Source organism: Mirounga angustirostris, unplaced genomic scaffold (genome assembly GCF_029215605.1).
Source record: "Mirounga angustirostris isolate CCGP_5_RB_7025 unplaced genomic scaffold, mMirAng1.0.hap1 SCAF_10, whole genome shotgun sequence".
NCBI lineage: Eukaryota > Metazoa > Chordata > Mammalia > Carnivora > Phocidae > Mirounga > Mirounga angustirostris.
The window spans coordinates 76,460,891-76,486,973 of NW_026991718.1; the positions used below are offsets into that span (position 1 = coordinate 76,460,891).

At 36.4% G+C, this 26,083-nt stretch overlaps 1 protein-coding gene across 5 annotated transcripts in view; it reads right to left on the reverse strand.

Moving 5' to 3' along the window:
• TMEM131 (transmembrane protein 131) overlaps positions 1-26,083 on the reverse strand; it is a 241,020-nt gene that overhangs the window by 41,157 nt on the left and 173,780 nt on the right. For all 5 annotated transcript variants that reach the window (XM_064572578.1, XM_064572577.1, XM_064572580.1 and 2 more), the window contains 14 exons: positions 23,098-23,206; positions 20,206-20,314; positions 19,244-19,397; positions 18,982-19,152; positions 17,822-17,932; positions 17,591-17,725; positions 14,796-14,900; positions 11,144-11,230; positions 6,967-7,119; positions 6,791-6,866; positions 6,489-6,606; positions 4,510-4,648; positions 4,285-4,394; positions 3,491-3,557 (listed from right to left, as the gene is read on the reverse strand). In XM_064572578.1, coding sequence (XP_064428648.1) covers positions 3,491-3,557; positions 4,285-4,394; positions 4,510-4,648; positions 6,489-6,606; positions 6,791-6,866; positions 6,967-7,119; positions 11,144-11,230; positions 14,796-14,900; positions 17,591-17,725; positions 17,822-17,932; positions 18,982-19,152; positions 19,244-19,397; positions 20,206-20,314; positions 23,098-23,206 — 1,644 coding nt within the window. The remainder of the gene's footprint in view (positions 1-3,490; positions 3,558-4,284; positions 4,395-4,509; positions 4,649-6,488; positions 6,607-6,790; positions 6,867-6,966; positions 7,120-11,143; positions 11,231-14,795; positions 14,901-17,590; positions 17,726-17,821; positions 17,933-18,981; positions 19,153-19,243; positions 19,398-20,205; positions 20,315-23,097; positions 23,207-26,083) is intronic.

Sequence of the window (26,083 nt, forward strand, 5' to 3'; positions counted from 1 at the left end):
ATAAAATGGGAAGTATGCATAAAGCACTCCTGCTGCTTACTGAAGCACCATGTTGTCTTGAAAAGCTACCATTTGAGATGCAAACTGAATTATAGCTGTTTTTCTCATGGAAAACCATGTATAGTTGAAAGAATGATTGACAGTCAATCTGTGGTTGTTCAGACTTGGGTATTTGGTAGACATTTTCACAAAAATGAAGTGCATCTGTCCAATTAAGGAAAAACTACTGAATATGATTTTTTGGGATTTTGCAGAATGAATCATGTCAACATTTGGAAGCTCTGCATATCTTGGTGAACGAATATTTTCCGAATGACTGATGCATGCTGTTAGAATTAATTAAAAAGGCAATTAAGATACTCTTTTTTTGTAACTACATTTCTGTGCCAGGTCAGGTCAGATATTTGTCATATACTTCAACCAAAAAAATATATCATGAAAAACTAAATGTAGAAGCAGTGGAAATCTATCTATTAGGTCTGAGAGCCACTAAAGAGATCTGTAAAAATGTAAAACAATCTGCTCTTCTTGCAAAAAGTCTTTTTGGGAAAATACAGCTATTTAAAATTTTTATGTTATCGATGTTAAATGGAATGAGTTTATTATTACTTTATATGAATCAAATCAATATTTTAAAGATCTCTGTTTTTTCCCAGTTTTGAGAAATAATTGACATACATCGCTGTGTAAGTTTAAGACACAACAGTCTCATTTACATATATTGTAAAATGATTACTACAACAGGTTCAGCCAGCATCCACCTTCTCATACAGATACAGTGAAAAGAATGAAAAAAGAATAAAAGGAAAAAAAATTTTCTTGTTGTGATGAGAACTCTTAGGATTACTCTCTTAACAACTATCTATTATATAGCAGTGCTCTAGTCAACACGTTGTACATCAAATCCTTAGCACTTACTCGTCTTGTACCTGGAAGTTTATACCTTTTGACCACTTCTCTCCAATTCCCTCTCCCCTCACCCCTCTACCTCTGTAACCGCAAGTCTGATCTCTTTTTCTAGGAGTTTGGGTTTTTTTCTTTTTTAGATTCCACATATAAGTGAGATATAGTACTGCCTTTCTCTGCTTATTTTACTTGGCATAATACCTTCATGGTATTATGAGGTAAGGTCCTCCATGTTGTCATAAATGGTAGGATTTCCTTGTTTTTTTGGCTGAATAACATTCCATTGTGTATACACACACACACACACACATACACACACACACACACACCACAAGTTCTTTATCCATTCACTCATTGATGGACACTTAGACTTTTTCCATGCCTTGGCTATTATAAATAATGCTGCAATGAGCACGGGGGTATGGATATCTTGAGTTAGTGTTTTTGTTTCCTTTGGATATATTCCCAGAAGTGGAACTGCTGGCTCATATAGTAGTTCTATTTTTAATTTTTTGAGGATCCTCTATGCTGTTTTCCATAGTGGTTGTACCAATTTATATTCCTACTCTTCTTTCCACATCCACACCAGCATTTGTTATATCTGGTCTTTTTGATAATAGCCATTCTAACAGGTGTCAGATGGTATCTTATAGTGGTTTTCATTTGCATTTCCCTAATGACTAGTGATGTTGAACATCTTTTCATATACCTTTTGTAGAAAAGATCTCTGTTTTAATTAATATGGTAAATACTGATAGATGTAACCCACATGAACAAAAAACCTCTTCAGAGTCATGAATAATTTTAAGACTGTAAAGGAGTCCTGAGTCCAAATACTTTGAAAATCATAGGTTTTATTTTTTTTATTTATTTTTTTAAATTTTATTATGTTATGTTAGTCACTATACAATACACCACTGGTTTTTGATGTGGTGATCCATGATCCATTGAAAACCATAGGTTTTAAAACCACTACAGATAACTGTGATAAAATTTATCCTAACTTTACCCTAAGACCTAGAATTTTATATTTAAAATACATGTCTGAGATCTAGATTATTCTTTTTTTTTTTTTTTTTTTAAAGATTTTATTTATTTGACAGAGAGAGAGGGAACATAAGCAGGGGGAGTGGGAGAGGGAGAAGCAGGCTTCCCGTGGAGCAGGGAGCCCGATGCGAGGCTCGATCCCAGGACCCTGGGATCATGACCGAGCCACCCAGGTGCCCCAGATCTAGAGTATTCTTATTCATCTTCCTCCTCTCATAGTGCCTACACTTCAGTGTTTTATATCTTGTAAATAACACTAAAGAACTTGTACTTGATAAGAAAAAAGGTAAATATTAGCTCATTTACTTATGTGTATTTCCTCCCTTATAAAAGCAGAGCAAAAGGAATTTCTGATTATTGAGCTTTCTAATGATTTGGAATCTAGAAATCCTTGAGCTTATTAGGTTGTCATTTTATGCATGGAAAAAACCGACCGTGAAAAGATTCCAAGAGAAGGGCATGAGACTAGAATACATGACTGTCTACATTTCAGTCTGGTGTTCCATTATTTGGCAGAAAAAAGATATATTGAAAATTACTTTCTTATACAAAATTGACTTACAGACAGTATAAAAACCTACTATTCTACGAAGGTTTAGCTAATACATGCCTTACAGACTAAAACACAAAACTATGGGAAAGAACACAAGTATTTCAAGAACTACAGAATATCTGGTTTGACAGGCTAATTAGGGATCCCTAATCAGCAATGACCATGTGGCATGACAGTATGGGCGAGGGCTCTGGGATCTGAGAGAACTAGACCTGAATTTGGCCCTGCCAGTTATCACAGGTATGAACTTGGGCAAGTTCCTTCCTTTTCCTGAGCCTTGTTTTTCCCCTTGGGATAGTTAGTAACTGCTCAGCCTGGCTGCTTGTAATGATTACATGAAATTATAAATGTGAATGTACCTGGTGTAATGCTGACACATACTGGATGCTCATGCAATACTGGGAAGCATTCTTCAATACAGCCCCCAAATACTGAAAACCTTCCCACTGCTTTTCTTTCCTGAACTACTTAGCCACAGACTGACTTATCTAGTCAACATTCACCACAGTCTTCCTACACACCAAGGAACCATTTGAAGGGCTTCCCATGAGTTTGTTTAATCTGTTCAACAACTATGGGTCTGGCATTAACGGAGCTTACAATTTTATTTGGAAGTATTCAAAATAAACATTTAAATGATCAAGCTCAAAATTTTGAAGCTTAATCAAAATAAATTATGTTAATATATACCTCATTTATATATTCTCAGGGTTTCTGGTAGCCATTATTATAAACCTTTATGGACTCAAGAAGTGATGCCTGCAAACAGGAACCTTCTACCCAGTGTGCCTCATGTTGATCTAAATCCCATCCATTCCTCCTGGGTTTTTTTTGGCCTCTAAAATAATTATTGGACTGCCCTGGCTTCTTCAGTAACTTGCCCTTCAGACAAATTTAAGGATAAGTCAATAGTTTTCCTCCACATTTGCACTGATCATATCATAGAGTTATTTCTTTGGGATAGTATGAAGCTTGCATACTTACACTGTTTCTGAAGACTTGGAATTCTAGTGTTCTTAAATCAATCTTTGCCACCTTACTCAAATTAAACCTAAAATAAAAAAAAGTACATATATTTCTTCATAAACAGCATCATAATTAAAGGGTAATTAGAGTAATTATCAAGTTTGTACTTTATTTGCAAATTACCTTTTGGCAGATTCTGAGGTCAATATTATCAGATGAATAGCCTTCCAAAAATTAGAGGCCACAACTTATAGTTAATATTTTGTTCATTTTTTATTTTTATTTAAAAAAATTTAAAAAAACTTTTTAAAAAAGATTTTATTTATTTATTTGACAGAGATAGAGACACAGCGAGAGAGGGAACACAAGCGGGGGAGTGGGAGAGGGAGAAGCAGGCTTCCCGTGGAGTAGGGAGCCTGATGTGGAGGCTCGATCCCAGGACCCTGGGATCATGACCTGAGCCGAAGGCAGATGCTTAACGACTGAGCCACCCAGGCACCCCTTGTTCATTTTTTAAAACTAAAATATTTAAAAGGTTCCACTTGCTTTCTCTTTATAATCTTTCACTTTTTTATATTTTTCTTTAGAAAGGAGTTCAACATTACTTTTTCTTGTCTTAAACTGAAAACTCTTTTAGATACTTAACGCATTATCAGTATCTTTCTCCAGAACGTCCTCTTAATTTTAATTACGGATCTAGAATTTCTCTAAGCCCAATCTATTACTGTATAAGCTTCAATAAAGTTTTAAATATGTAAAATAAGAATTCAATGCTAATATAGAACATTTTGATTATTTAAAGCAGTGCTTACCTTGATATTAACTTATCTACAAAGACTGAAGGATTCGAATACAAAGCCAGAGGAATAAATTGAATATAGACAGGAACATCTGCAGGATTTTCTAAAGTAATCTCTTCTTCCTTAAACAAAGTTAACAAAACAGTAAATGAAAGGTTTCCACAGTTAAAAGTAAGAGTAGATACTTTATAGCACTATTATGAATTTCCAAAAATCAATGTCACTCTGAATACTTACTGAGGAGCAGTTTGTATTAGTAAGTGGAAATTTCAAGTGTCGGGGTGAGCTAATTATAGAAGGCCAGGAGAGCTCAGCAGTGATTTTTGATAGTATATTTTTTTGAAGGTCTGTATTTACTTCAAATAAAGCACTCAATCTAGAAAAAAATAATTTGTTAGTTACTATATCAAAATGAAATATTTGAGTTTTCTGAATATAAGAAATTCTATTAGGCTTGTATACTTGAGAAATTTTATTCTGGCCCTGATTAAGTACAGGTTTATTTGTTTTGACATTTTATTATGCTTTTAATAGACATGTATAAAGATGTCTCTGTTTTGGCACAAGGAGTTGCCAAAGTCTCTATCACTCATCACCTGTGTTATTTTTGTACTGAATATGTGAAGGACAGATAACATATGGTGTTAAGGGATCCTAAAGGATCTTGCAGGCTAGTGGAAAGACCTAGAAAGGGCCCTGATGAATATTCATCAGTAGAACTTATGAGAAGGCAGTGCATATGGCTTTTTCCCCATGAGGTAAAAAAAAAAAAGAAGGACAATCTTGATATGCAATGAAGATGTCAGCTGAAGTGGTAATACATATGAGGGTTTTGTGCAGATGTATGTAAAGTTATCAGCAATATTCAGGACCTCATTTGAATATTTCCCTACTTACCAGTATTCATAAGCCAGATGTTTAGAACTCAAGAACATATTCCCTAAGGAAACAATATTACACACAGGGCTAAGGTCCCTGGGCCCAAACACTGAAGCCTACTTTAACCCACAACACTACTGAATTGTGATACTCTAGTATTGGTAAGAGTACAGGTTTTATAAGGCAGGAACAGAAATTCTCTTTAACACGCACAGTGACAAGGTAACACAAAGGCAGGAGCAGGGAGAATGCCACAGTCACTGTGCACCTGGGACATGATGCTATGGGGCAGACGGAAAGCCCAGCTTCTTGGCTGTGGAGTGGTGGGCACACAAGGAGGAAGGTACAGGTTTTGGTGGGTGGGAGGTGAAGAGGTTCCTCAGCAACGCTCCAAGTTATCTATTCATAATGTTAACATGTGGAGACTGTCTATACATTGTAAGGTCTGTGATGGAAATGTAGGGGACGAAGAACTAGTGAGTTCATTAGAGGTCCCTCTCTACTTATTTTCACCACTTTAAAGTAGAAATTTAACTCTTTTGCCTTAAGAAAACTTCTGATAGTAGATAGTTCAGATAAATGAAACCCTCAGATTCAATCACTAATGGTTTGAAAAATTTATAGTACTATAAATTATTTTGATACTGATAAATACATCCAAAATAGCCAAGTGAAGACGATCAGTTTTATCAGTTATTATATTATCAATATTCTAATCAAATTCTCTTCTGGAGCACAAGAAAGATCGTACTTCTACAGTGCTGAGGAAGTGTGTTTCTGCTTTTGAATCCAGGTATGGTAGTGATTTGTCATTAGCATGTTTTCTGCCTGCCAATGACATATGGTTGAGCCTTAGTGAACTGGGCTCTGGGTGCCCCCTAAGGGCTCAGCACTTGGAAAGGGAGGAGGCAGTTCTTTTCACAATGAGCAAATGGACACTTGGTCTCCACTGTAGACTTAAACCTAGGAAATGTTTTCTTTGCTTTTACCAGAGGTCAGTGGTAGGTAAAAACTTTCTTACGCAAATGGCTGTATCTAAGGTGAACAGTGTATGCATCCTCTATAAAGATAACTTCAAATAGTTCTTTGATTTTAAGGAAGTATCTAGAGCACGGGAGAAAAGAGAAAAATGGTAGTGTGTATATTTCTGAGCAACATGCAATTAAAATGGCAATTCAAGATGCCTTATTAATAATTTTCTGAAGATGAGGCGTTATTTTCTTAGCTATACAGAAGTAAAAGAACCTAATTTAAGAGTAACATTTAGAAAGTAGTATCAACAGAGACATTTCAAACTTGTAAAGATAGCTAAACATACTTAAAGTAAAACCACCCACCTATGACCTGAATTTTCCTTTATTCCCATCCATCCTTTGAATAGGCTTTGATGCAAATCCCAGTCAGCATCCCAAGTGTCTTCCTGCATGGCTATACCAGGCTGTACTTTGGGTTCAGCTAAAACAAGGAAACATACATTATGACAAATTCAGCCCTATAATCTATATCCACTTGTCAATTTCCCCTCAGATGATTTCCATAGTACCAAGGGATAGAGATGGACTTTGAAAGTGGCAGCCTTTCATCAAAGAATATTTTGGGTGGAGTGAAGGGGATGAGAGAGAACAGCAAGTTAACTTACATTTGGATAGAAAAGGCAAGCCAACATAGCAATGATCCCCACACTGCAGTCCAGGATCAAAATAAATGTTTGCAATCTACAAAGAGGCACAGGAGAACCATGAATCCCAAATCCACAGAAGGTCACAGTAACACAATACTAACAGATGGGAATCCTCAAATACAATGTTCTCAAACCTTTGACTTTTTTCCTGGCTCCAAGTCTTCCTTATTGCCCCGTAATCGTTTGTAGTAAAATCGCACATCTTCTGACAAAGATCGTATTTGTTGTATCTTTACCTTCTGTGAGAAGGAATTCATAATATTTAAGCTTTGATGAACTATTTTCCCCTGAAGAAAACAAACAAACAAACTCATTAGTATATGGTTGGATTTTCTTAAGAACACACAATTTAGAGCTGACATATTTTTCAGAAACCAAACCCCAAAAGACACTTAGAATTTTTATCACTTGATAATCTCTAATTTTGTAATCAGAGCCCTCCCAAATATATCTATACTTATGTGTGTGTGTGTGTGTGTGTATATTTGTTGTTTTCACGGCCTGTTATACAAAAATTAGCAGGACAAATCTCTGTAATCTTGTGAAAATGAAATAAGAAAGTAAGAAAAACATTCATGTTTGATGTTAAAAGAAAGAGGCTACCAACAAAGGTAACAAACAGAGATAGCTTTGAATAAAGGAAATGGTCATTGTCAGTTTGTTAAGCAAGTTTTGTTTACGCCAAGGCCAGACTGCCCTCAAAGTATCCAAATTCAGGATGAAATAATTTAGTTCTAAAATCAAAAGCCAAACAAGACAAGACAAAAAAAAAAAATCATATTTATTTTACTTAGAAGTATTTTCTTTTTAAAAGAAAAATATCATTTGTGCCAAAAAGAAATCAGACATCTTCTAAAAATACAGGTTATCAAATATCTCATTAACACAGCAGACAGATTAAATCACCAGATGAACAATGATTGCTCTTATCAGCTGCATGCTTCTCTCTATGATAGCGTATCAAATTTTAAGTAAAAAATTAAATGATTTAAATGATCCACAATAAGAATTATATTATAATCTTTACTTTCCTTTGAGTACAGAATTTTATCTTATAATCTGATTCCTAGTCATTTGAAGAAGTCTCGAAAATGACCATACCCACTGGGCTAATATCTGGTATTAGAAGACACAGAAGTTAAGAGAGTGCACAGAAAAAAGAGTTGAAGGAGAGTGAGGTTAAAAGTAACACTCATCGGGGTGTCTGGGTGCCTCAGTCATTAAGCATCTGCCTTCGGCTCAGGTCATGATCTCAGGGTCCTGGGTTCGAGTCCTGCATCGGACTCCCTGCTCAGTGGGAAGCCTGCTTCTCCCTCTCCCACTCCCCCTGCTTGTGCTCCCTCTCTTGCTGTGTCTCTCTCTGTCAAATAAATAAATAAATAAATCTTAAAAAAAAAAAAAAAAAAAGTAACACTCATCATTTGCAGCCCAGCTAGAGGGAAACATAGCAGAAAGGCATCAGAGGTCGGGCACGCTGCTGTGACGGGGAGAACACAGGAGCAGGAAGCACAAGGCCTTTGATAGCCCAAGCCTGGCATCTAACCAGCTGTGTCTTCATGGCATGCACCGGTAATAATCATTTTGCTCAAGTCCATGCCTTGTCTCTCAGGAGTGTGTGTGTGTGTGCGTGTGTGTGCGTGTGCGTGTGTGTGGCCGGGTGGGTGGGTCAAAATAGGTAACAGATACAAAAGTTCATTTTACAATGGTATTCAAATATTAAGTATTACACCACAAGTACTTGAAATGCTAATTTGGATGTACTGTATGCTTCAGTTGGCGCTAGTATACTCCACTGGACAAGAGATTTTACAGAATCAGGTGACTGTTATGGAATGAATGTGAACCCCTCCCCTCCCCTCATTCATATGTTGAAATTCTAACCCTCACCGTAATAGTATTAGAGGTGGGGCTTTTGGGAGGTGATTAGGTCATAAGGGTGAAGCCCTAATGAATGGGATTAATGACCTTAAAAGGAGAGACAAAAGCGCTTGCCTTGCCTCCCTGCTCTTCCGGTTATGTGAGGCTATAGTGAGAAGACAGCCATTTGCAAAACCAGGAAGAATGCCCTCACTGATAACACCCATACACTGGATCTGCCCGGTGCTTTGATCTTGGGCTTCCCCGCATTCAGAACTGTGAGAAATAAATGTTTGTTGTTTAAGCCACCCAGGCTATGGTAATTTGTTATAACAGCCGGACTAAGGTAGTAACATCAAGTTAATTTGTGATTCTAAGTAAATAATCTGGTAATGTAAGCCATCTGAGGATATCTAAAAGTTTGATCCTACTTTGTTCAAAATCAACACCTTTTTTTTATACAGATGCTTTCTGATTTACCATTCATGGGCCTTTCACTGTGTCATCTACTCAATTATTCCCTTCCAGTATTTATGCTTTGTTTAAGGAGGTCACTGATTGAAAAGGCAGTTGAAGAAAGGAACAAGGTCTTTTTGGATAAATAATGAAGTTGAGTTCTATACAGTCAGTGCAAAGTGGAATGACAAGACAAAGATTTAATTAATCAAATATGCTGAACCTATGAACTCAAAATTGATCTTTTTAAGGTACTAAATTCTAAATTTAGGTTTTATTGTATATAGCATTAAGATTTTTACAACGTACTGTTTTCTCATAAACCACCACATCTCCTTCTACAGAGTAAGGGACACTTCTACATTTGCCCCCAAGTCTCCTGAACTGACCACAACACCTTCCTGCAAAAGGCTGTGGTGGTCTCTTGGTTTCCCCATTTCTTTTCTCTTTATTCTCTAGGTTCAAACTCTAAGTCATATTTTTGACTCTACCCTACCCATACCTGCTTCTACATACCAATTTCTACATCCTGCTTTTCACTTATGAATCATTGGCTCATTTCCCAATCTAGATAGAAAACTTTTTGAAAGAAGGGACTATTTCTTATTCCTCTTTATACCTCCTATGGAACCTGGTTCAATGTCTTACCTTAAAATAAGCTACGAATAAAGAATTAGTAGGACCTTGTCAGGATATTCAAGCACAGTTCAAATCTGTAATGTCTCTTGCCTAAGCTCTCATTACCTACTAACTGCCTGCTTGGGGATAAAAGATCCCTTATCCCTTTCCTAGAGGATCTCAGTCTCACTGGGAAGACCACCACATAAGGCAATATTTAAAGCACATGTGAAGCCTGCTACAAGAGAGTAATTTAAAATCATTCCAAGGGGTGCGTGGGTGGCTCAGTCGGTTAAGCGTCTGCCTTTGGCTCAGGTCATGATCTCGAGGTCCTGGGATCAAGCCCCGCATCAGGCTCCCTGCTCAGCGGAGAGCCTGCTTCTCTCTCTCCCTCTGCTGCTCCCCCTGCTTGTGCTCTCTGTCTGTCTCTCTCTGTCTCTGTGTCAAATAAATAATCTTCAAAAAAAAAAAAAATCATTCCAAGATCACACATGTAACATTTAGTAACTGTCCAGTGGAGTCAAGAAATCTTCAGAGAGGAGATGACATGGAATTGAATCTTGGAAGATGTGTAGTTCTTTGACAGTAGGGGAAGAAGAAGGGCATTCAAGACAGACTAACAGCCAAGGCTTAGAGGTATGAAAGGGCTTTACTGCCTTTGCCAGTGCCCTAAGCTCAAACGTCCTCTTGACACTACTCATATGGAGTATGAACAGAGTCCCTGAATTGGCCTCAGGCACTCTACTATCACTTCCTTGTGCACCCTATATTTACTTCTGCCGGAGAAACAATGTTTAAAGCTCAGCTCTAATGATGTCAAGGCTCTGCTTAAAAACTTTAGATTTTCATGGACTAAATGCATTAATTGTTTTTTTCACGCTATCACTCCAACATGTCATTTCACCTTCTCTTAAAATTTCCCTCTATTCTTGTCAAACTGGGCAACTCACTGCCATGTAAAGCCACCTCAGACTTTACTGCCTCTGTGCCTTCAGGTTGGTACCAGGGACCTGATGCAAGTTCTTACCATCCCTATCTATCTTGCCAAAAGAAATTCTAAGGCAGCTCACATGCACCTTCATCAACTACATGTGTATTTCACTCACAGCACTTCATTTTTACACCTTTTAGGGCAATTTCTACATTCTGCTTTTCATTTATGAATCACTGGCTCATTTCCCAATCTAGATAGAAAACTTTTTGAAAGAAGGGACTATTTCTTATTCCTCTTTATACCTCCTATGGAACCTGGTTCAATGTCTTACCTTAAAATAAGCTACGAATAAAGAATAACTGACTTTACTGTTGGATTCTAGGAACACAGAGGTAAAGGCAAAGGAAAAAAAATTATAAAAAAAATCTATAAATTAAATCTCTTACTGGAAAGGAAGGTGGAAGAACCATATGTTTTGGGAAGCAAGTCAGCGAACCCACTGCAATTACAGCCTTCACAGGAATCGTTAGGATCTGTGGAGTGAAGAAGCAGACCACAGAAATAAGTGTTTAAGTCTGAGACTGATTTTGACCATTACTGCATTATTTTTGAGGATGTAAAAAAAGTCATCTTGGAACTTATATTAGCAATAACTATCTCAAAAACAATATTAAAATTACCCATGAAAACTGTTTAATCAATGTACTCCATAAAATGCTCTAAAATACATTTCCATGTATTTTTCAGTGATTCATTGAAAACATGGTAAGACAAAACAATGGGGAAGGAATGAAGAATAGATTTTTCATAACATAGGTTATTTTGTAAGACTATTAATTTAACAAAGAAAGTCTATTTGTACTCCTAAAACAATGTATGTGACACTTCACATTTTCTAGAGTTATACAGTTCTGTATTTTTTGTATGCAGCAATAAATTAACATCAACTTAATTTAAAAAATGAGTTGAACATTATAGATGTTGAATATCAACTCACTCTGTCTGTAACTCACAAAGATACTCAAGATATTTTTTCCTAATTCTCATTTTTATCCATACTAACAAAAATTTGTCTTAGCTATGAAATGTACTTATTTTTCTCATGAGTGATCAACATGAATTTTTCACTTTTGAAGGTAATTAATTTGACACACTCCTAACAAATCTATTATTATTATATATTATTTACATACATTATTATTATTAAATGATCAGTTCTGTTTATTCTGAATTAGCTTTCTTTCATGTGGGGGTTGTATGTGCTGAAAACAGGAGACCAGTGGAAGCAACTTGTAAATATTAAATTAAAACACTTAAGTGTGGTAGAAATATATCCGTTCAAAAATCTCATTGAATGCAACATGTTAAACACCACAAAGAGTCTTTCAAAAGCTCAATGATCTTCACTCTGCCCTTGAACTAGAATGACTCATGTAAATACAATCATAAGAACTCAAATTAAGATGTGATTTCCTGATTGTATCTTCCTTTTTGGAAATATTACACAGGAGTATATTAATGATTGCAGAAGAATCAGTGATCTCATTCAGGAATTTCAGTCAGGATCTGTGCAATGCTATAACTATGTGTAAGCAGGTTTCTAACAGAGCAATTATAAATGTGCCAAAGCCATTCTTTTTTTTTAAATTTTATTTTATTATGTTATGTTAATCACCATACATTACATCATTAGTTTTTGATGTAGTGTTCCATGATTCATTGTTTGCGTATAACACCCTGTGAACCATTCAACACATGCCCTCTTTAATACTCATCACCAGGCTAACCCATTCCCCGCCCAGAACCCTCAGTTTGTTTCTGAGTCCATAGTCTCTCATGGTTTGTCTCCCCCTCTGATTCCCCCCCTTCATTTTCCCCTTCCTACTATCTTTTTTTTTTTTTTTTAACACATAATGTATTATTTGTTTCAGAGGTACAGGTCTGTGATTCATCAGTCTTACACAATTCACAGCGCTCACCATAGCACATACCCTCTCCAATGTCTATCACCCAGCCACCCCATCCCTCCAACCCCCCACCACTCCAGCAACCCTCAGTTTGTTTCCTGAGATTAAGAATTTCTCGTATCAGTGAGATCATATGATACGTCTTTCTCTGATTGACTTATTTCACTTAGCATAATACCCTCTAGTTCCATCCACGTCGTTGGAAATGGCAAGATTTCATTTTTTGATGGCTGCATAATATTCCACTATATATATACACACACACACATCTTCTTTATCCATTCATCTGTTGATGGACATCTGGGCTCTTTCCACAGTTTGGCTATTGTGGACATTACTGCTATAAACATTGGGGTGCACGTACCCCTTCGGATCACTACATTTGTATCTTTGGGGTAAATACCCAGTAGTGCAATTGCTGGGTCGTACGGTGGCTCTATTTTAAACTTTTTGAGGAACCTCCATACTGTTCTCCAGAGTGGCTGCACCAGCTTGCATTCCCAACAACAGTGTAGGAGGGGGTTCCCTTTCTCCACATCCTTGCCAACATCTGTCGTTTCCTGACTTGTTAATTTTAGCCATTCTGACTGGTGTGAGGTGGTATCTCATTGAGGTTTTGATTTGGATTTCTCTGATGCCGCACGATGTTGAGCACTTTTTCATGTGTCTGTTGGCCATTTAGATGTCTTCTTTGGAAAGATGTCTGTTCATGTCTTCTGCCCATTTCTTGATTGGATTATCTGTTCTTTGGGTGTTGAGTTTGATAAGTTCTTTATAGATTTTGGATACTAGCCCTTTATCTGATATGTCATTTGCAAATATCTTCTCCCATTCTGTCAGTTGTCTTTTGGTTTTGTTGACTGTTTCCTTTGCTGTGCAAAAGCTTTTTATCTTGATGAAGTCCCAATAGTTCCTTTTTGCCCTTGTTTCCCTTGCCTTTGGCGATGTTTCTAGGAAGAAGTTGCTGCGCCTGCCGTCAAAGAGGTTGCTGCCTGTGTTCTCCTCTAGGATTTTGATGGATTCCTGTCTCACATTTAGGTCTTTCAACCAATTCTGAGTCTGTTTTTGTGTGTGGTGTAAGGAAATGGTCCAGTTTCATTCTTCTGCATGTGGCTGTCCAATTTTCCGAACACCATTTGTTGAAGAGACTGTCTTTTTTCCATTGGACATTCTTTCCTGCTTTGTCGAAGATGAGTTGACCATAGAGTTGAAGGTCCATTTCTGGGCTCTCTATTCTGTTCCATTGATCTATGTGTCTGTTTTTGTGCCAGTACCATCCTGTCTTGATGACTACAGCTTTGTAATAGAGCTTGAAGTCCGGAATTGTGATGCCATTTGCTTTTCTTTTTCAACATTCCTCTGGCCATTCGGGGTCTTTTCTGGTTCCATACAAATTTTAAGATTATTTGTTCCATTTCTTTGAAAAAAGTGGATGGTATTTTGATAGGGGTTGCATTAAATGTGTAGATTGCTCTAGGCAGCATTGACATCTTCACAATATTTGTTCTTCCAATCCATGAGCATGGAACGTTTTTCCATTTCTTTGTGTCTTCCTCAATTTCTTTCATGAGTATCTTATAGTTTTCTGAGTACAGATTTTTTGTCTCTTTGGTTAGATTTATTCCTAGGTATCTTATGGTTTTGGGTGCAATTGTAAATGGGATTGACTCCTTAATTTCTCTTTCTTCTGTCTTGTTGGTGGTGTATAGGAATGCCACTGATTTCTGTGCATTGATTTTATATCCTGCCACTTTACTGAATTCCTATATGAGTTCTAGCAGTTTTGGGGTAGAGTCTTTTGGGTTTTCCACATAAAGTATCATATCATCTGCAAAGAGTGAGAGTTTGACTTCTTCTTTGCTGATTCAGATGCCTTTTATTTCTTTTTGTTGTCTGATTGCTGTCAAAGCCATTTTTCTGAAGTTGTTTTTAGTTAAGAGGTTTTGGATTTTATGAGAAAACTAGGAGCTAATGAACACCAAGATTTTGTAAACTATTCTCAAAAGTTCAGTTTTTAAGGTATAAGACAACTATAACTTTATCAGTAAACTTAGTTGTTTCTATAAAAACAACAAAAAAGAGACTGAATTATCAGAAAAACCTCATTGACATGAATCCTCATAGTCTTTACCTCATAGTCTGTGGTGATCTGTATGGCTCCATCATGAATCCCTTCCAGTTTTTTTGCAGTAAGTTTGACTCTGAACACTGCAAAATAGCCTGAAGCTAATATTACCTGTATGTGGTAGAAATGACATCATTCATTAGCCTTGCTAGTTGCAGTTTCCTACTAAAATGGTAAAGAACACTATTTGTGATGACCTGACCTCCAAATTCTAATATATACTGTATGACACTGAATTACCATACCATCTTGTACAAATATCTTAAAATAATGCCCATTCTTAGATGCTTATTCTACACTTATTCCATGGACCACCAAGAAAACCGGCTCAGGAACAGAGTCCCATCTGCCAAGGTGGAAAGGGGTATGGTCCTCACACATCATGCATGTACCTGCACCGACAGAGAGGGTGAGGGCTGGAGCAAAGGGAGTCAGACCCAAAAAAATCATCACCAAGACTGATGTCAAGGGACTTACCCCTATTTCTAGGGGATTTTATGGGTTCAGGTCTTAAATTTAAGTCTTTCATCCATTTTGAGTGATTTTTGTGTGTGGTGTGTGACAGTGGTTGTCCACTCTTCTGTCAGCACTTTTCAGTTGTGAAATTCCCCCCAAAAAGTAATTCATTTTGTGAAGGTGTACTTTAATAATTAGTTATATTTTATTTAGAATTTGTAGTTACCTTAAAATATAAATGTTGATACACCAAACATACTTTCTCCTTTTAAAAAGCATTTTCTGTGTTGGTTTTGTGCAATCCTAAGACTTTCTACTCTACTGTGTAGACTGCCCAAATCAGAACACTGGTCTCAAGAACACAGAATTGCTGGCAATGTGTGTTTCATAAGGAACAGGACAATAATGTAGTTCATAGCTTTGGGTTTTGGGAAAACAGTTCAAAGTTTAAGAGTTTTAAGCTTAAAAAAATTCATTTTGTGGAGTTGCTATTTTGAAGTTGGTACCTCACTACAACTTCCTATTTTAAGAGTTCGTAACAATGATCTCTTCTTTCTGTCCCTTGTTTTTAAATTTATAGTTTTATATAAAAGCTAATTCTAGAACCCTAAATTGTCAAACAGACTTTATGTTATTAAATGGACCTCTGAAATTTAAATAGTAATATGTTAACATGTGCTATTTATTGCTAGGAAATGATCCAGATTTCTAGAATTATTAGATTTATAATGTCTTACTAGGAAACAATAAAATTCAAACAGCTGGGAGTAGATATACATACGATTTTACTCTAACTTTACTGTTGAAAGGAATACATTAATGGCAGGCTTAATTATTACCCTTTTTCAGCATTCTATTTTTATTAAAAATAAAACCTCAGCTGGAATGACAAATACTACTTCTCAAGGATATATACTTGTTTTAAAAGGAGGCTTTATTTAATCAAATTTAAAACATTATAAATTATTAAAATAAACAGCCATAAATTACCACCGTTCACAAATATCTGATTATGTAGCTTGAATGCTACATAGCTGCAGTTAGAATATACCTTATTTAGTACTGTTTTCTACTTTTTCATAAATCTTCCAAGTTTCTATACACAATCATATTTATTTTTTATTTGCTTCATATTCAATCATAAAATCATGATTTACTTTTTGTATTTGACTGTTTCCAGGTATTTGAAATTATTAATAACACTATTATAAACATCTTCATTTTCACAGCTCTTAGCTCTTTTTAAAAATTTTTAATACTTTTTATTTATCCTAATATATCCAAATTAGTAACATTTCAACAGGTCATCAATATTAAAACATTATCAATATTTTAATATTATTATTAACAGCTTACAGTCCCAAACTAAGTCTTCAAATCTGGTGTGTATTTGACACAAGACATCTTAACTGAGACTAGCCACATTTCAAGGGCTCAGTAGCCACATGTTAATTAGTTCCTACTGTCTTGGGCAGCACAGTTTTCTACCAGTGAGCTTTTAGCTCTTTAAATTACTTCCATGGGAAGAATTCCCAGGAGTGATACATATTGCCAAAATGCCCTCCAAAATTATTCTGGAGGGTTCTTCTGGCACAAACTATTTAAATAAATTTTTATAGCTTATGGCAGTCCATGGAAGCGTATCTGTCAACCATCTCTGTGCATAAGGACATTTTCTCCTTCTTTTGTAAGACTGCCACAAGAAGTTCTATCCTTAACTTACAGATGAGATATGTTATGCCCCTTCTCACACAAGGTAATTCTACTAGTTCTGTTCTGAATTGGTATAAATTCCAAGTTCCACTTCCAGTAGTGGTAAGGGCTTTGACTGATATATCTGTTTTCTCTTATTTCATGCTCTTTTATGACCAAATGTACGTATTTATAAGACAGAGTAAAAGTACATGGGCATATCTACAAAGGGATCAAACAAGGTTTGTCTCACAGAAACCTGGCCAGAAATATTCTGTATAATTGAAAACTTCCTACCAATGGGCAGGGCTATCTCTTTTGCCAAGTAAATTCAATGAACATAGGGTTAGTTTAGCACCAGTGGGAATTTCTCTTGTAATGACACTTGTGTTACAAAAAGATTATTTAAATTTTCTTTGTTACAGAACCTTTTATGACAGGGTAGAACTTAACTCCTTTGGGTTTCAAGTGCCCTCATCATAAAAGGAGGGAGTTGAAGTAGATTGCCCACAAGAACCTTTTAATATTAAATAACTGATGCTATTATGAATCTCATAAAAATATTAGTTCAAGTATGTGTCGTAGGAATAGACTTTTATTTGGGGTTTAGACATACAACTAAGTTTAAGGAAACAATAAGAAAGTTTACTTACTGATGACTGGTCTGATAAAGAGGATTTTTCTAATTCTGGAAGGCTTGCAATTATTGTAGTTCTGTTGCCTCTTTCAGTAGCTACGAGTTCTATTGATAAACCGTCTCCTATTATGTGCCAACTTTTTATAGCCAACTTAAAAAAAAGAAAAAGGTATGAAAGGGATTATTGTAGCACTAGCATAAAACACTTAAACGTGATTTAGAATAAAAACAGATTTTTTTTTTTTACCTCAATTGGATTGCTGTTTATAATTGCAAATAAAATATTGCTTGCTTCTGTAGCACTCAATATGCCAAAATCTATGAAACGTTCCTCTATTTTGGGGGGTAATACAAAGTACTGAAAAGATATAAAAGAACTAGATTAAACATTAAATCACACTTATATAAAAGCAGGGTATCAAGAGAAATTAGCTGTATGGACATACTAAGGTTTCTATATTTTATGTCAATATACACATATATAAAATATAATTAAGAATTCTGTACATGAAGTATTTTCAGTAATCAGAAATGAAGACATTCATAGTCTCTATGGAATAACTATTTCTCCTCTGAAGGCACATAAAAGAAGCAGGAAGCTAAAGTACTAGGGAAGGGTAAGTAAAACCCCAGAGGATTAGGCAAAAAATCCTTGGTCTCAGTAAACATTATGTATTCATGAGAGCAGCCAAAAATACATAATCACTCAAGCAAAACAAATGAAGAAGGAGTGGGATAATATTGAAAAGTCCCTCCAGCTCTGAAATTCTTATTGATGTTGGCTTTTTGGGGAACTACATCTCCATATGTTCTAATTTTCTTTTTATCTTTCATATCTCTCATCAGTTTTATTTTTTATCTAAAATTCTTTCACTGATTATCCTAAGGATAGCTTAGTTTGGATTTTTTTTTTTTTCCTCCTGGCTTATTTTCTATATTAGAAAGACCTTTATTCTTTCCTGCTATTCCAACTGTGTGTTTTTACCACCTGACTCTCTTCTTTATTATTTGGTTCTTTTCTTTACGCTGTATTTCCTGGTTTGGGTCACCACCTCCTTAGTTTCTTCTTTGCCCTCCTTGTATTATTTTTTCCTGCTTATTATTTTCCTCCACTTAGTGTTTGTTTTCAGTTTCCCCATGATTGTAACAGTTTAAAAGTAAAACCAAGAGAAAGCACAACATGGAAAAGACCTAAGTGCCAACTGTAACAAAAGGATTCATCTGTGTCACGACAAGAGATGGCTACTGGGAAGGATGAAAACCAGTTATCTTGAAAGTACTGAGAGGAGGGATTAGAGCAACTTATAGAGCTCATGTACAGAAGCATGTACAAAATGATTGCCTAATAATACCTGAACACACAAAAGAGGGCTGGGAACTTAAATTTTAAAGGTACAACATACTTACATCTAAAAAGCCTGTATATACCCGCACAGGTAAATGAAATTTAGAAGCATTGGTAATAAGTAAAATATTGTTATCTATGTGCATGGATGATGTGGAGGGCATAAAAAACAGTGTAAAAATGTATCCTGATTCATTTGGAAGAATTAAGACTGGTTTGCTGAAGTTGTGAACCTAGGAAATGAGGGGAGAGAAAAAAAACAATGGGTCAGCATCATCTAGTTGGTAGATCAGTAAAATGAAAAATGAAGGTTCCCAGACATACTTTAAACATTGTTTTGGCTTCTTCTGGTAGCAACACATCATGAATGAGGATTGCAAAGCTGAAAGTGTTAGTCAGGTAAATTGGCCTTTCCACAGGGTCAGCAGGACTGTCTCGGATGTGAAATAATGTGGCAGCATGATCAAATCCCAAATAACTATTTGAAAAAAACATAAAATAAATCATTTTTATCTCTATGCATTAATTTAAAATCCAAGTTCTTCTGTTGTAATAATTTTACATTTAACATTAAGGACTGTTACTTGAGAATTAGAACTATGAATATTTTAGAGCATGAGCACATGATTTAAAACAAAACTTAGATTGCAAAATATCGACATGTAATATAAAGAACTATTCTCTATTGAATTATATGCAATCAAACAATTAAAATCAAGAATGTATTAACAGAAAGTTTTAAGCTACTTAAAAAAAATCATGTTTATCATTTAATTGCAACCAGCTTTGTTAAATGAGTTCCTACCAAGTTGGATATTAAACTATTATTGTTTCAAGTATAATCCAAAATGAACTACATATATTGTTACCCATTTATAAAAAGTTGTAATTCTAGAACACTGTTTACAAGTTTATAAAGGAAGATAAATGATTTTGTTTCAAGTGACAATATACTTTAATAACAAGCCACAACCACTTGTATGTTACAAAACCAATTACAGAAAGGAAATAGCTCCAATGATGTAAATGTTATTTAAAAATCATAGATTCCTTTTTCTATTATATTACTGAATCACTAAGACTTCACTTAAGCCCAAATCATATCATCCCATTTATCTTTTTCTTCTAAAAAAGTAAAAACAATAAAGTGGAAGTTGATCTTTTCAACAAAAGTTCCATAGAGCTTATGTAAATTTGGTTACTACTTTTGCTAAGGTCAATTAGTAGGAAAACAGAATTTACTGATTAGTGAAAAGTTATAAAGCTTATTTTAAAGAGAAACTCACCCATCTAAAACTTCTGCTTGATATGGTATTTCGAGTTTAGAGTAACTCTTTTCCTTTGCTTTAACAGTTATTTTCCCAGAAAACTGAGATGGTTTTTTTGCCTTTGATGCTAAAAGGAAACATAAAAAATTATCTCTGCACCTTTTGCTACTAGAGTTTCTACAGAGGAGGAGAGTGACTTGATGTAGACTGACACAATCTTTTAAAAGCATAGCTGAGCTTTCAGATTGGCAAACAGGAGACTTTTACAACATTTTACATTAAATATCACATTTTAATCCAAAAAAGGGAAAACTATTTTAATTTTCCTGTAATAGGATTAAACAGATAAGGAATTAGCAAGTGAACACAATCTAGGAGGAAAAACACTGTATTTGAGCTACTTCCCTAGAGCCCTAAGCTGTGGCTTTCCTTACACCAGGACTTCTCACCCTGGGCACTATTAACATTTTAGGCCAGGTCAGTTCTTTCTGGGGTGCAGGGGCTGTCTGTCCTGTGCACTGGAGGATGCTCAGCAGCATCCCAGGCCTCTGCGTGCTAGACAGCAGTAGCAGCCCCCCAGATGAGACAACCAACAATGTCTGTGGCCACTGCCAAATGTTCCCTGGCCTGGGAGGCAAAACTGGCTCCCATTGAGAACCACTGGTTTACAGCTGTATTAAGGAATAACATTCCTTGTATGCCAGAGTCTTGTTATAAGTATCAGTCAAGTAGCATGGTACGAGAAGTGTCAGGTGCTGTGAGCTCTGACTTCCTGTATTTGCCAACCCTAACTCCTAGTATAAGACTCTCCCTGCCATCATATTGTCCTCAGAGATGAAGTAAAATCTTTCAATTTTGTAGCAGTTATGAATAATTCCATCTGGAATTACAGAAATAGATTCAGTTGGATCCATTCTGGGTACCCATTAGATGTTCCTTTCAAAGTAAATAAAGAAGCTGTTTATCCCGTTTAAGGTACACTTCTAGTTAGGAGAAGAACTTATGTGAGTTCTGCAAATGTGTGTTATCCAACTTTAGCACAAAAAAAGACAAATAAAAAAATGGTATGACATCTAGTATATAGCTATGTACAGTGATTTCAGATTTTTATTATTTTTTTAAAGATTTTATTTATTTATTTATTAGAGAGCGAGTGACCGAGAAACAGCATGAGAGGGGAGAGGGTCAGAGGAAGAAGCAGGCTCCCCGCTGAGCTGGGAGCCCAATGTGGGACTCGATCCCAGGACTCTGGGATCATGACTTGAGCTGAAGGCAGTCACTTAACCAACTGAGCCACCCAGGCGCCCTCAGATTTTTAAAACTCCCATTAACCTTCATTTCTTTCTGCTTGCTGTGTAGCCATTACTGGGCTTATTATTTTAGGAGGCTGTACAATATTCCTACTATGCACTGGGGTGGTAGAAGGGGAGGTGGGAGGTGAAAGGTGGAAGGATTTTCCCATGATAATAAAAACCACTTTTAAGAAATGTAGCATTTACTTTAAAAGATGCTTTTCCTTTTATTAATGTTACATAATTTAAGAAATACTTTTTTTAGAGTCTGTGATCTCAGAAGAACCAACATTACTGACATTCATTTATCACACAAAGGGAAACATTCACTGCGTTGTCGGTTCAGGAGCTGGAGAAGAAGAGCTTGGGATAACTATATAGCACACCTGCTCCTGGGGCACACTCCCCCACTGCTTGAATTTATCAGAAGGATGGATCCGAAAAGTTCTCAAGGTCAGGGATTATTACTGGCTGCTCTCCTCGGTGAGAGAAGAGAATGCACTTGTTGATGCGGATACTGGTAGACATGACTGTGGTATCCCAGCAACAGAGAAGACAGTTTATCACAGATTTGGAAGTAACTGGGGCATCAAAACCTTCTACAATACTCTTTTCTGATAGCTGCGTTATGAAAGTATGTCACATATTTAATCTTGATTTCTTCGGGAGTTTTCTCTGAGCTCATAGGATGAACACTAAAGCTTGGCACCCAGCCTGTGCACTGCTCCAGATCCTTCCCAGAGCTCTTCATGTACAAGGAGTAAGCACAGATGCTCTCACAAACACTGCGGAGTCTTCCAGTATTCTGCTGCACTCAGTAGGGCACAGTGATCAAATGCTCTCTTCTGATGAGGAGTGTAGCTGTGAAATCTGGGCTATGAGCAGAGGTGGCTTCATCATAAAGCCGAAGTGTAAGCTTCAGGGCTCCTTACTTGCAAGAGCCCTTACGAGAAAAGTCCCATTTGAGTGTCAGTTCTCATTAAGTACAGTTAAGCAGCCATTAAATCATTATTTAAAAAAATTTTGTGACAGCAAACTAAATAAATGTTCTAGTAAAGTGGACAAAGCTGAATAAAAACATGCTTTTAAAATATGTTAAAGTCTGGGTTAACATTTCAAATGTCAAAATATATAATATACATATCTGAAATAATAGTTCTCTAATTTGACATTGCTATCATAAAGGCTATTATTTTAGGTTAGGCAGAACTGTCTGCCTTGTTTAAAAAGTCAATATATGAAACTGTTACGGAGAATATTTCTATTCTCAAATTCAAACATGCTTCTGAAATTCAAATACATTATCACTCAATTACAAAAAATAATGACTTCATAATTAAGGCAAAGCTTACTAGGTATATATGTGAAAACCCAGATTACAAAAATTTAATTCCAATCCTAATGTATTTGCTAATATGAATTTCAGTTTATGAACTTGCATTTTCTTTCATGAAGCAATCAAATAAGAGTTTGTGATGGTTTATAAGATAAACAAACCTCAGCAGTAATATATAATCTGACTATAAAATGGTCAATGTTTCTACATTAAGATGTCAATATACATGCCTTCTGGTTTATCAAAACAAGATCACTTCATTAGAGAAAGATGAATACTTACCATCAAAACTAATAGTTGCAACTTTGGTATATTTACTTTCTGAAGCTTTCAATGTAATTGGTTTAAAGTGTACCGTTACAGCATCATTTTGTGGTGTAGGTCGAACACTCTGCAAACAGAAATATATATAACGTTATTTTAGTCCAATGGTTCCCCAGTTACATTATACTGGAGAGTGTACTGAAAAGTGAAGCAGAATCAAAATTGGAAAAGTTTAACTTTACATGTTCCCTTTAAATAGAGTAGGCCAAAATGACACAAGTTCACATGAATTTCACTAGACTATCTTCATGAAATAAAATGATGGCCAGAGGAAAAGTATATGATAGGTCAGTGAGTGTAAAAATCTAGAGACAAACTAGTACACTAGGTATGAATACATAAAACAGAAAAGAAAGGCATTTATTTTCTAAACAAGTGCCCAATTAATATAAGAGAGGAGACGTGAAGATTTATGATAGGGTCCCTCTTCAAAACTCCACAATACCAAATGTAATATCCTGACTATATGAAGAATGAATATGAATTTGGGAGCCGGTACCCCTCTGTGAAAGTAGTTTTGCAGATCCCACTTTTGGTGGTACTTTCTCTATGTCTCTAGGTGCAGCTGTGCAAGTGAGGCAGGCCGCTGTCACCGGGCAGGGCTGCGCTCCCAGCTGCCGGCCTGAGCAGTGGGGCAGACTGAAGAGCTGTGTAGCTTGGAGAGGTCAGAACAGTTTAAATTTAAAAAATAAGATCTTCCTAGCCAACAACTAAACCTATAATAACAAACACAGTAAAAGCTTGCACTTTTGGAGCAAGCTAGAAAAATAAATGCATTTTACATTTTAAGATGCAGTTACTTTTTTTTTTTAAAGATTTTATTTATTTATTTGAGAGAGAGAGAGCAAGAGAGCGAGCACAAGCAGGGGAATGGGCAGAGGGAGAAGCAGATTCCCCGCTGAGCAGAGAGCCCGATGTGGGGCTGGATCCCAGGACCCCGGGATCATGATCTGAGCTGAAGGCAGACACTTAACTGACTGAACAACCCAGGTGCCCCAGTTACTTTTTTATTATCCTTACTGACACAAAGCATTTTTCATTGGAAGGAATCTTAAAGATCCCAACCTGCTTCCCTGTTTTATAGATGAAGAGAACCTTGCAATATGGAGTGATGTTTCAATAGCTAGGCATCAAGAGGTGGGGCTGGAAACCAGGTGTCCTGACTTGGTCCAGGCCCTGGGCCCTTTACTTGGCATCCTATTGCCTAAACATGTGTCAATGAAGTCATGGTATTGTACACAAATCTTGATCAATAATCTTCCTTTAGAATTCAATTAGAATCTTACTTGGGTCTGAATTTTGGTTTTGGCTGAATTTTCAGGGGCTTTATAAACGTGTTGTCAAAGCCTGATGCTTCCCATAGAAAGAACACAGTTCTCTTCTGTGACACTCACCAGGTGCACCTGCTAACACGGGCTCGGTCAGATCCTTGCACGTCACCAAGTTCTTCCCCCTGGCTCCCTACCCACCCTTTCAGTTGATCCATAAAAGTGGAATCTGACAAAACTGAATGAAGGGCAGTTGCATGAAGGCACAAGAAGCGCCTGAGAAGAGTATGAAGAAAAACTGCTCCTTTTGGGGAACCCTCCTACAGTGTTGGTGGGAATGCAAACTGGTGCAGCCACTCTGGAAAACAGTATGAAGGTTCCTCAAAAAGTTGAAAATAGAGCTACCCTAAGACCCAGCAATTGCACTACTGGGTATTTGCCCCAAAGATACAAATGTAGTGATCCGAAGGGGTATGTGCACCCCAATGTTTATAGCAGCAATGTCCATAATAGCCAAACTATGGAAAGAACCCAGATGTCCATCAACAGATGAATGGATAAAGAAGATATGGTATATATATATACAATGGAATATTACTCAGCTATCAAAAAAATGAAATCTTGCCATTTGCAACGACGTGGATGGAACTAGAGGGTATTATGCTAAAAGAAATAAGTCAATCAGAGAAAGACAAGTATCATATGGTCTCACTGATACGAGGAATTTGAGGAACAAGACAGAGGATCATAGGGGAAGGGAGGAAAAAATGAAACAAGATGAAACCAGAGAGGGAGACAAACCATAAGAGACTCTTAATCTCAGGAAACAAACTGAGGGTTGCTCGAGTGGAGGGGGGTGAGAGGGATGGGGTGGCTGGGTGATGGACATTGGGGAGGGTAAGTACTATGGTGAGCACTGCGAATTGTGTAAGACTGATGAATCACAGACCTGTACCCCTGAAACAAATAATACATTATATGTTAATTAAAAAAATTAAAAAACAAAAAACAAAAAAACCCAAAAAACTTCTCCTTTTGCCTTGTGTCCGAGATCATAGGGAACAAAGCTGGTTATACACATAATGATCACAAATACTGCTTTTACACCAGATGGCAGGGCATCTCCCTTCTCACTGCTGGTTCGTCTTTATTGGGCCTGAAATGATGGCCCTAAGGGTGGTTCTGCAGTTCTCTGAGCTGGAAATCTTAGTATATGTGCTGCCGAAGCGAGCACCTCTGAGCTGGAAATCTTAATAGCCTGAGCTCTTGGCCTCAGGCTTTCTCAGTATTTTATCTTTCTTCTGAATTTCTCATTTGTTTTTGAATCTCTAATTGGGGCTTCAAGTGGATTTGTTCATATTGATATATTGATCATCAATAAGCTTGCTGTTAGTAGCAATCATTTAAAATGAGAATCTCTTCCTTCCTTGAAGGTTGTGTGAGCATGGGTGTGTTATTTTTAAGAATAAAACAAAACAGTTTGACCTGTGAGATAAACTACGAAATGGAAAGGTTTCATATACTATACTACTACACTAATACTTCTTCCAAAAGAAAGGAAAGCAGTACAGAGTATATGTGACAGTCCCATAATGACTGGCTTATGCAACAAAAGATATTAACTATTTCACTAGAAGTGTCAGTTTGAGTAAGCTGCCCATCTACTCGGGGCCTTA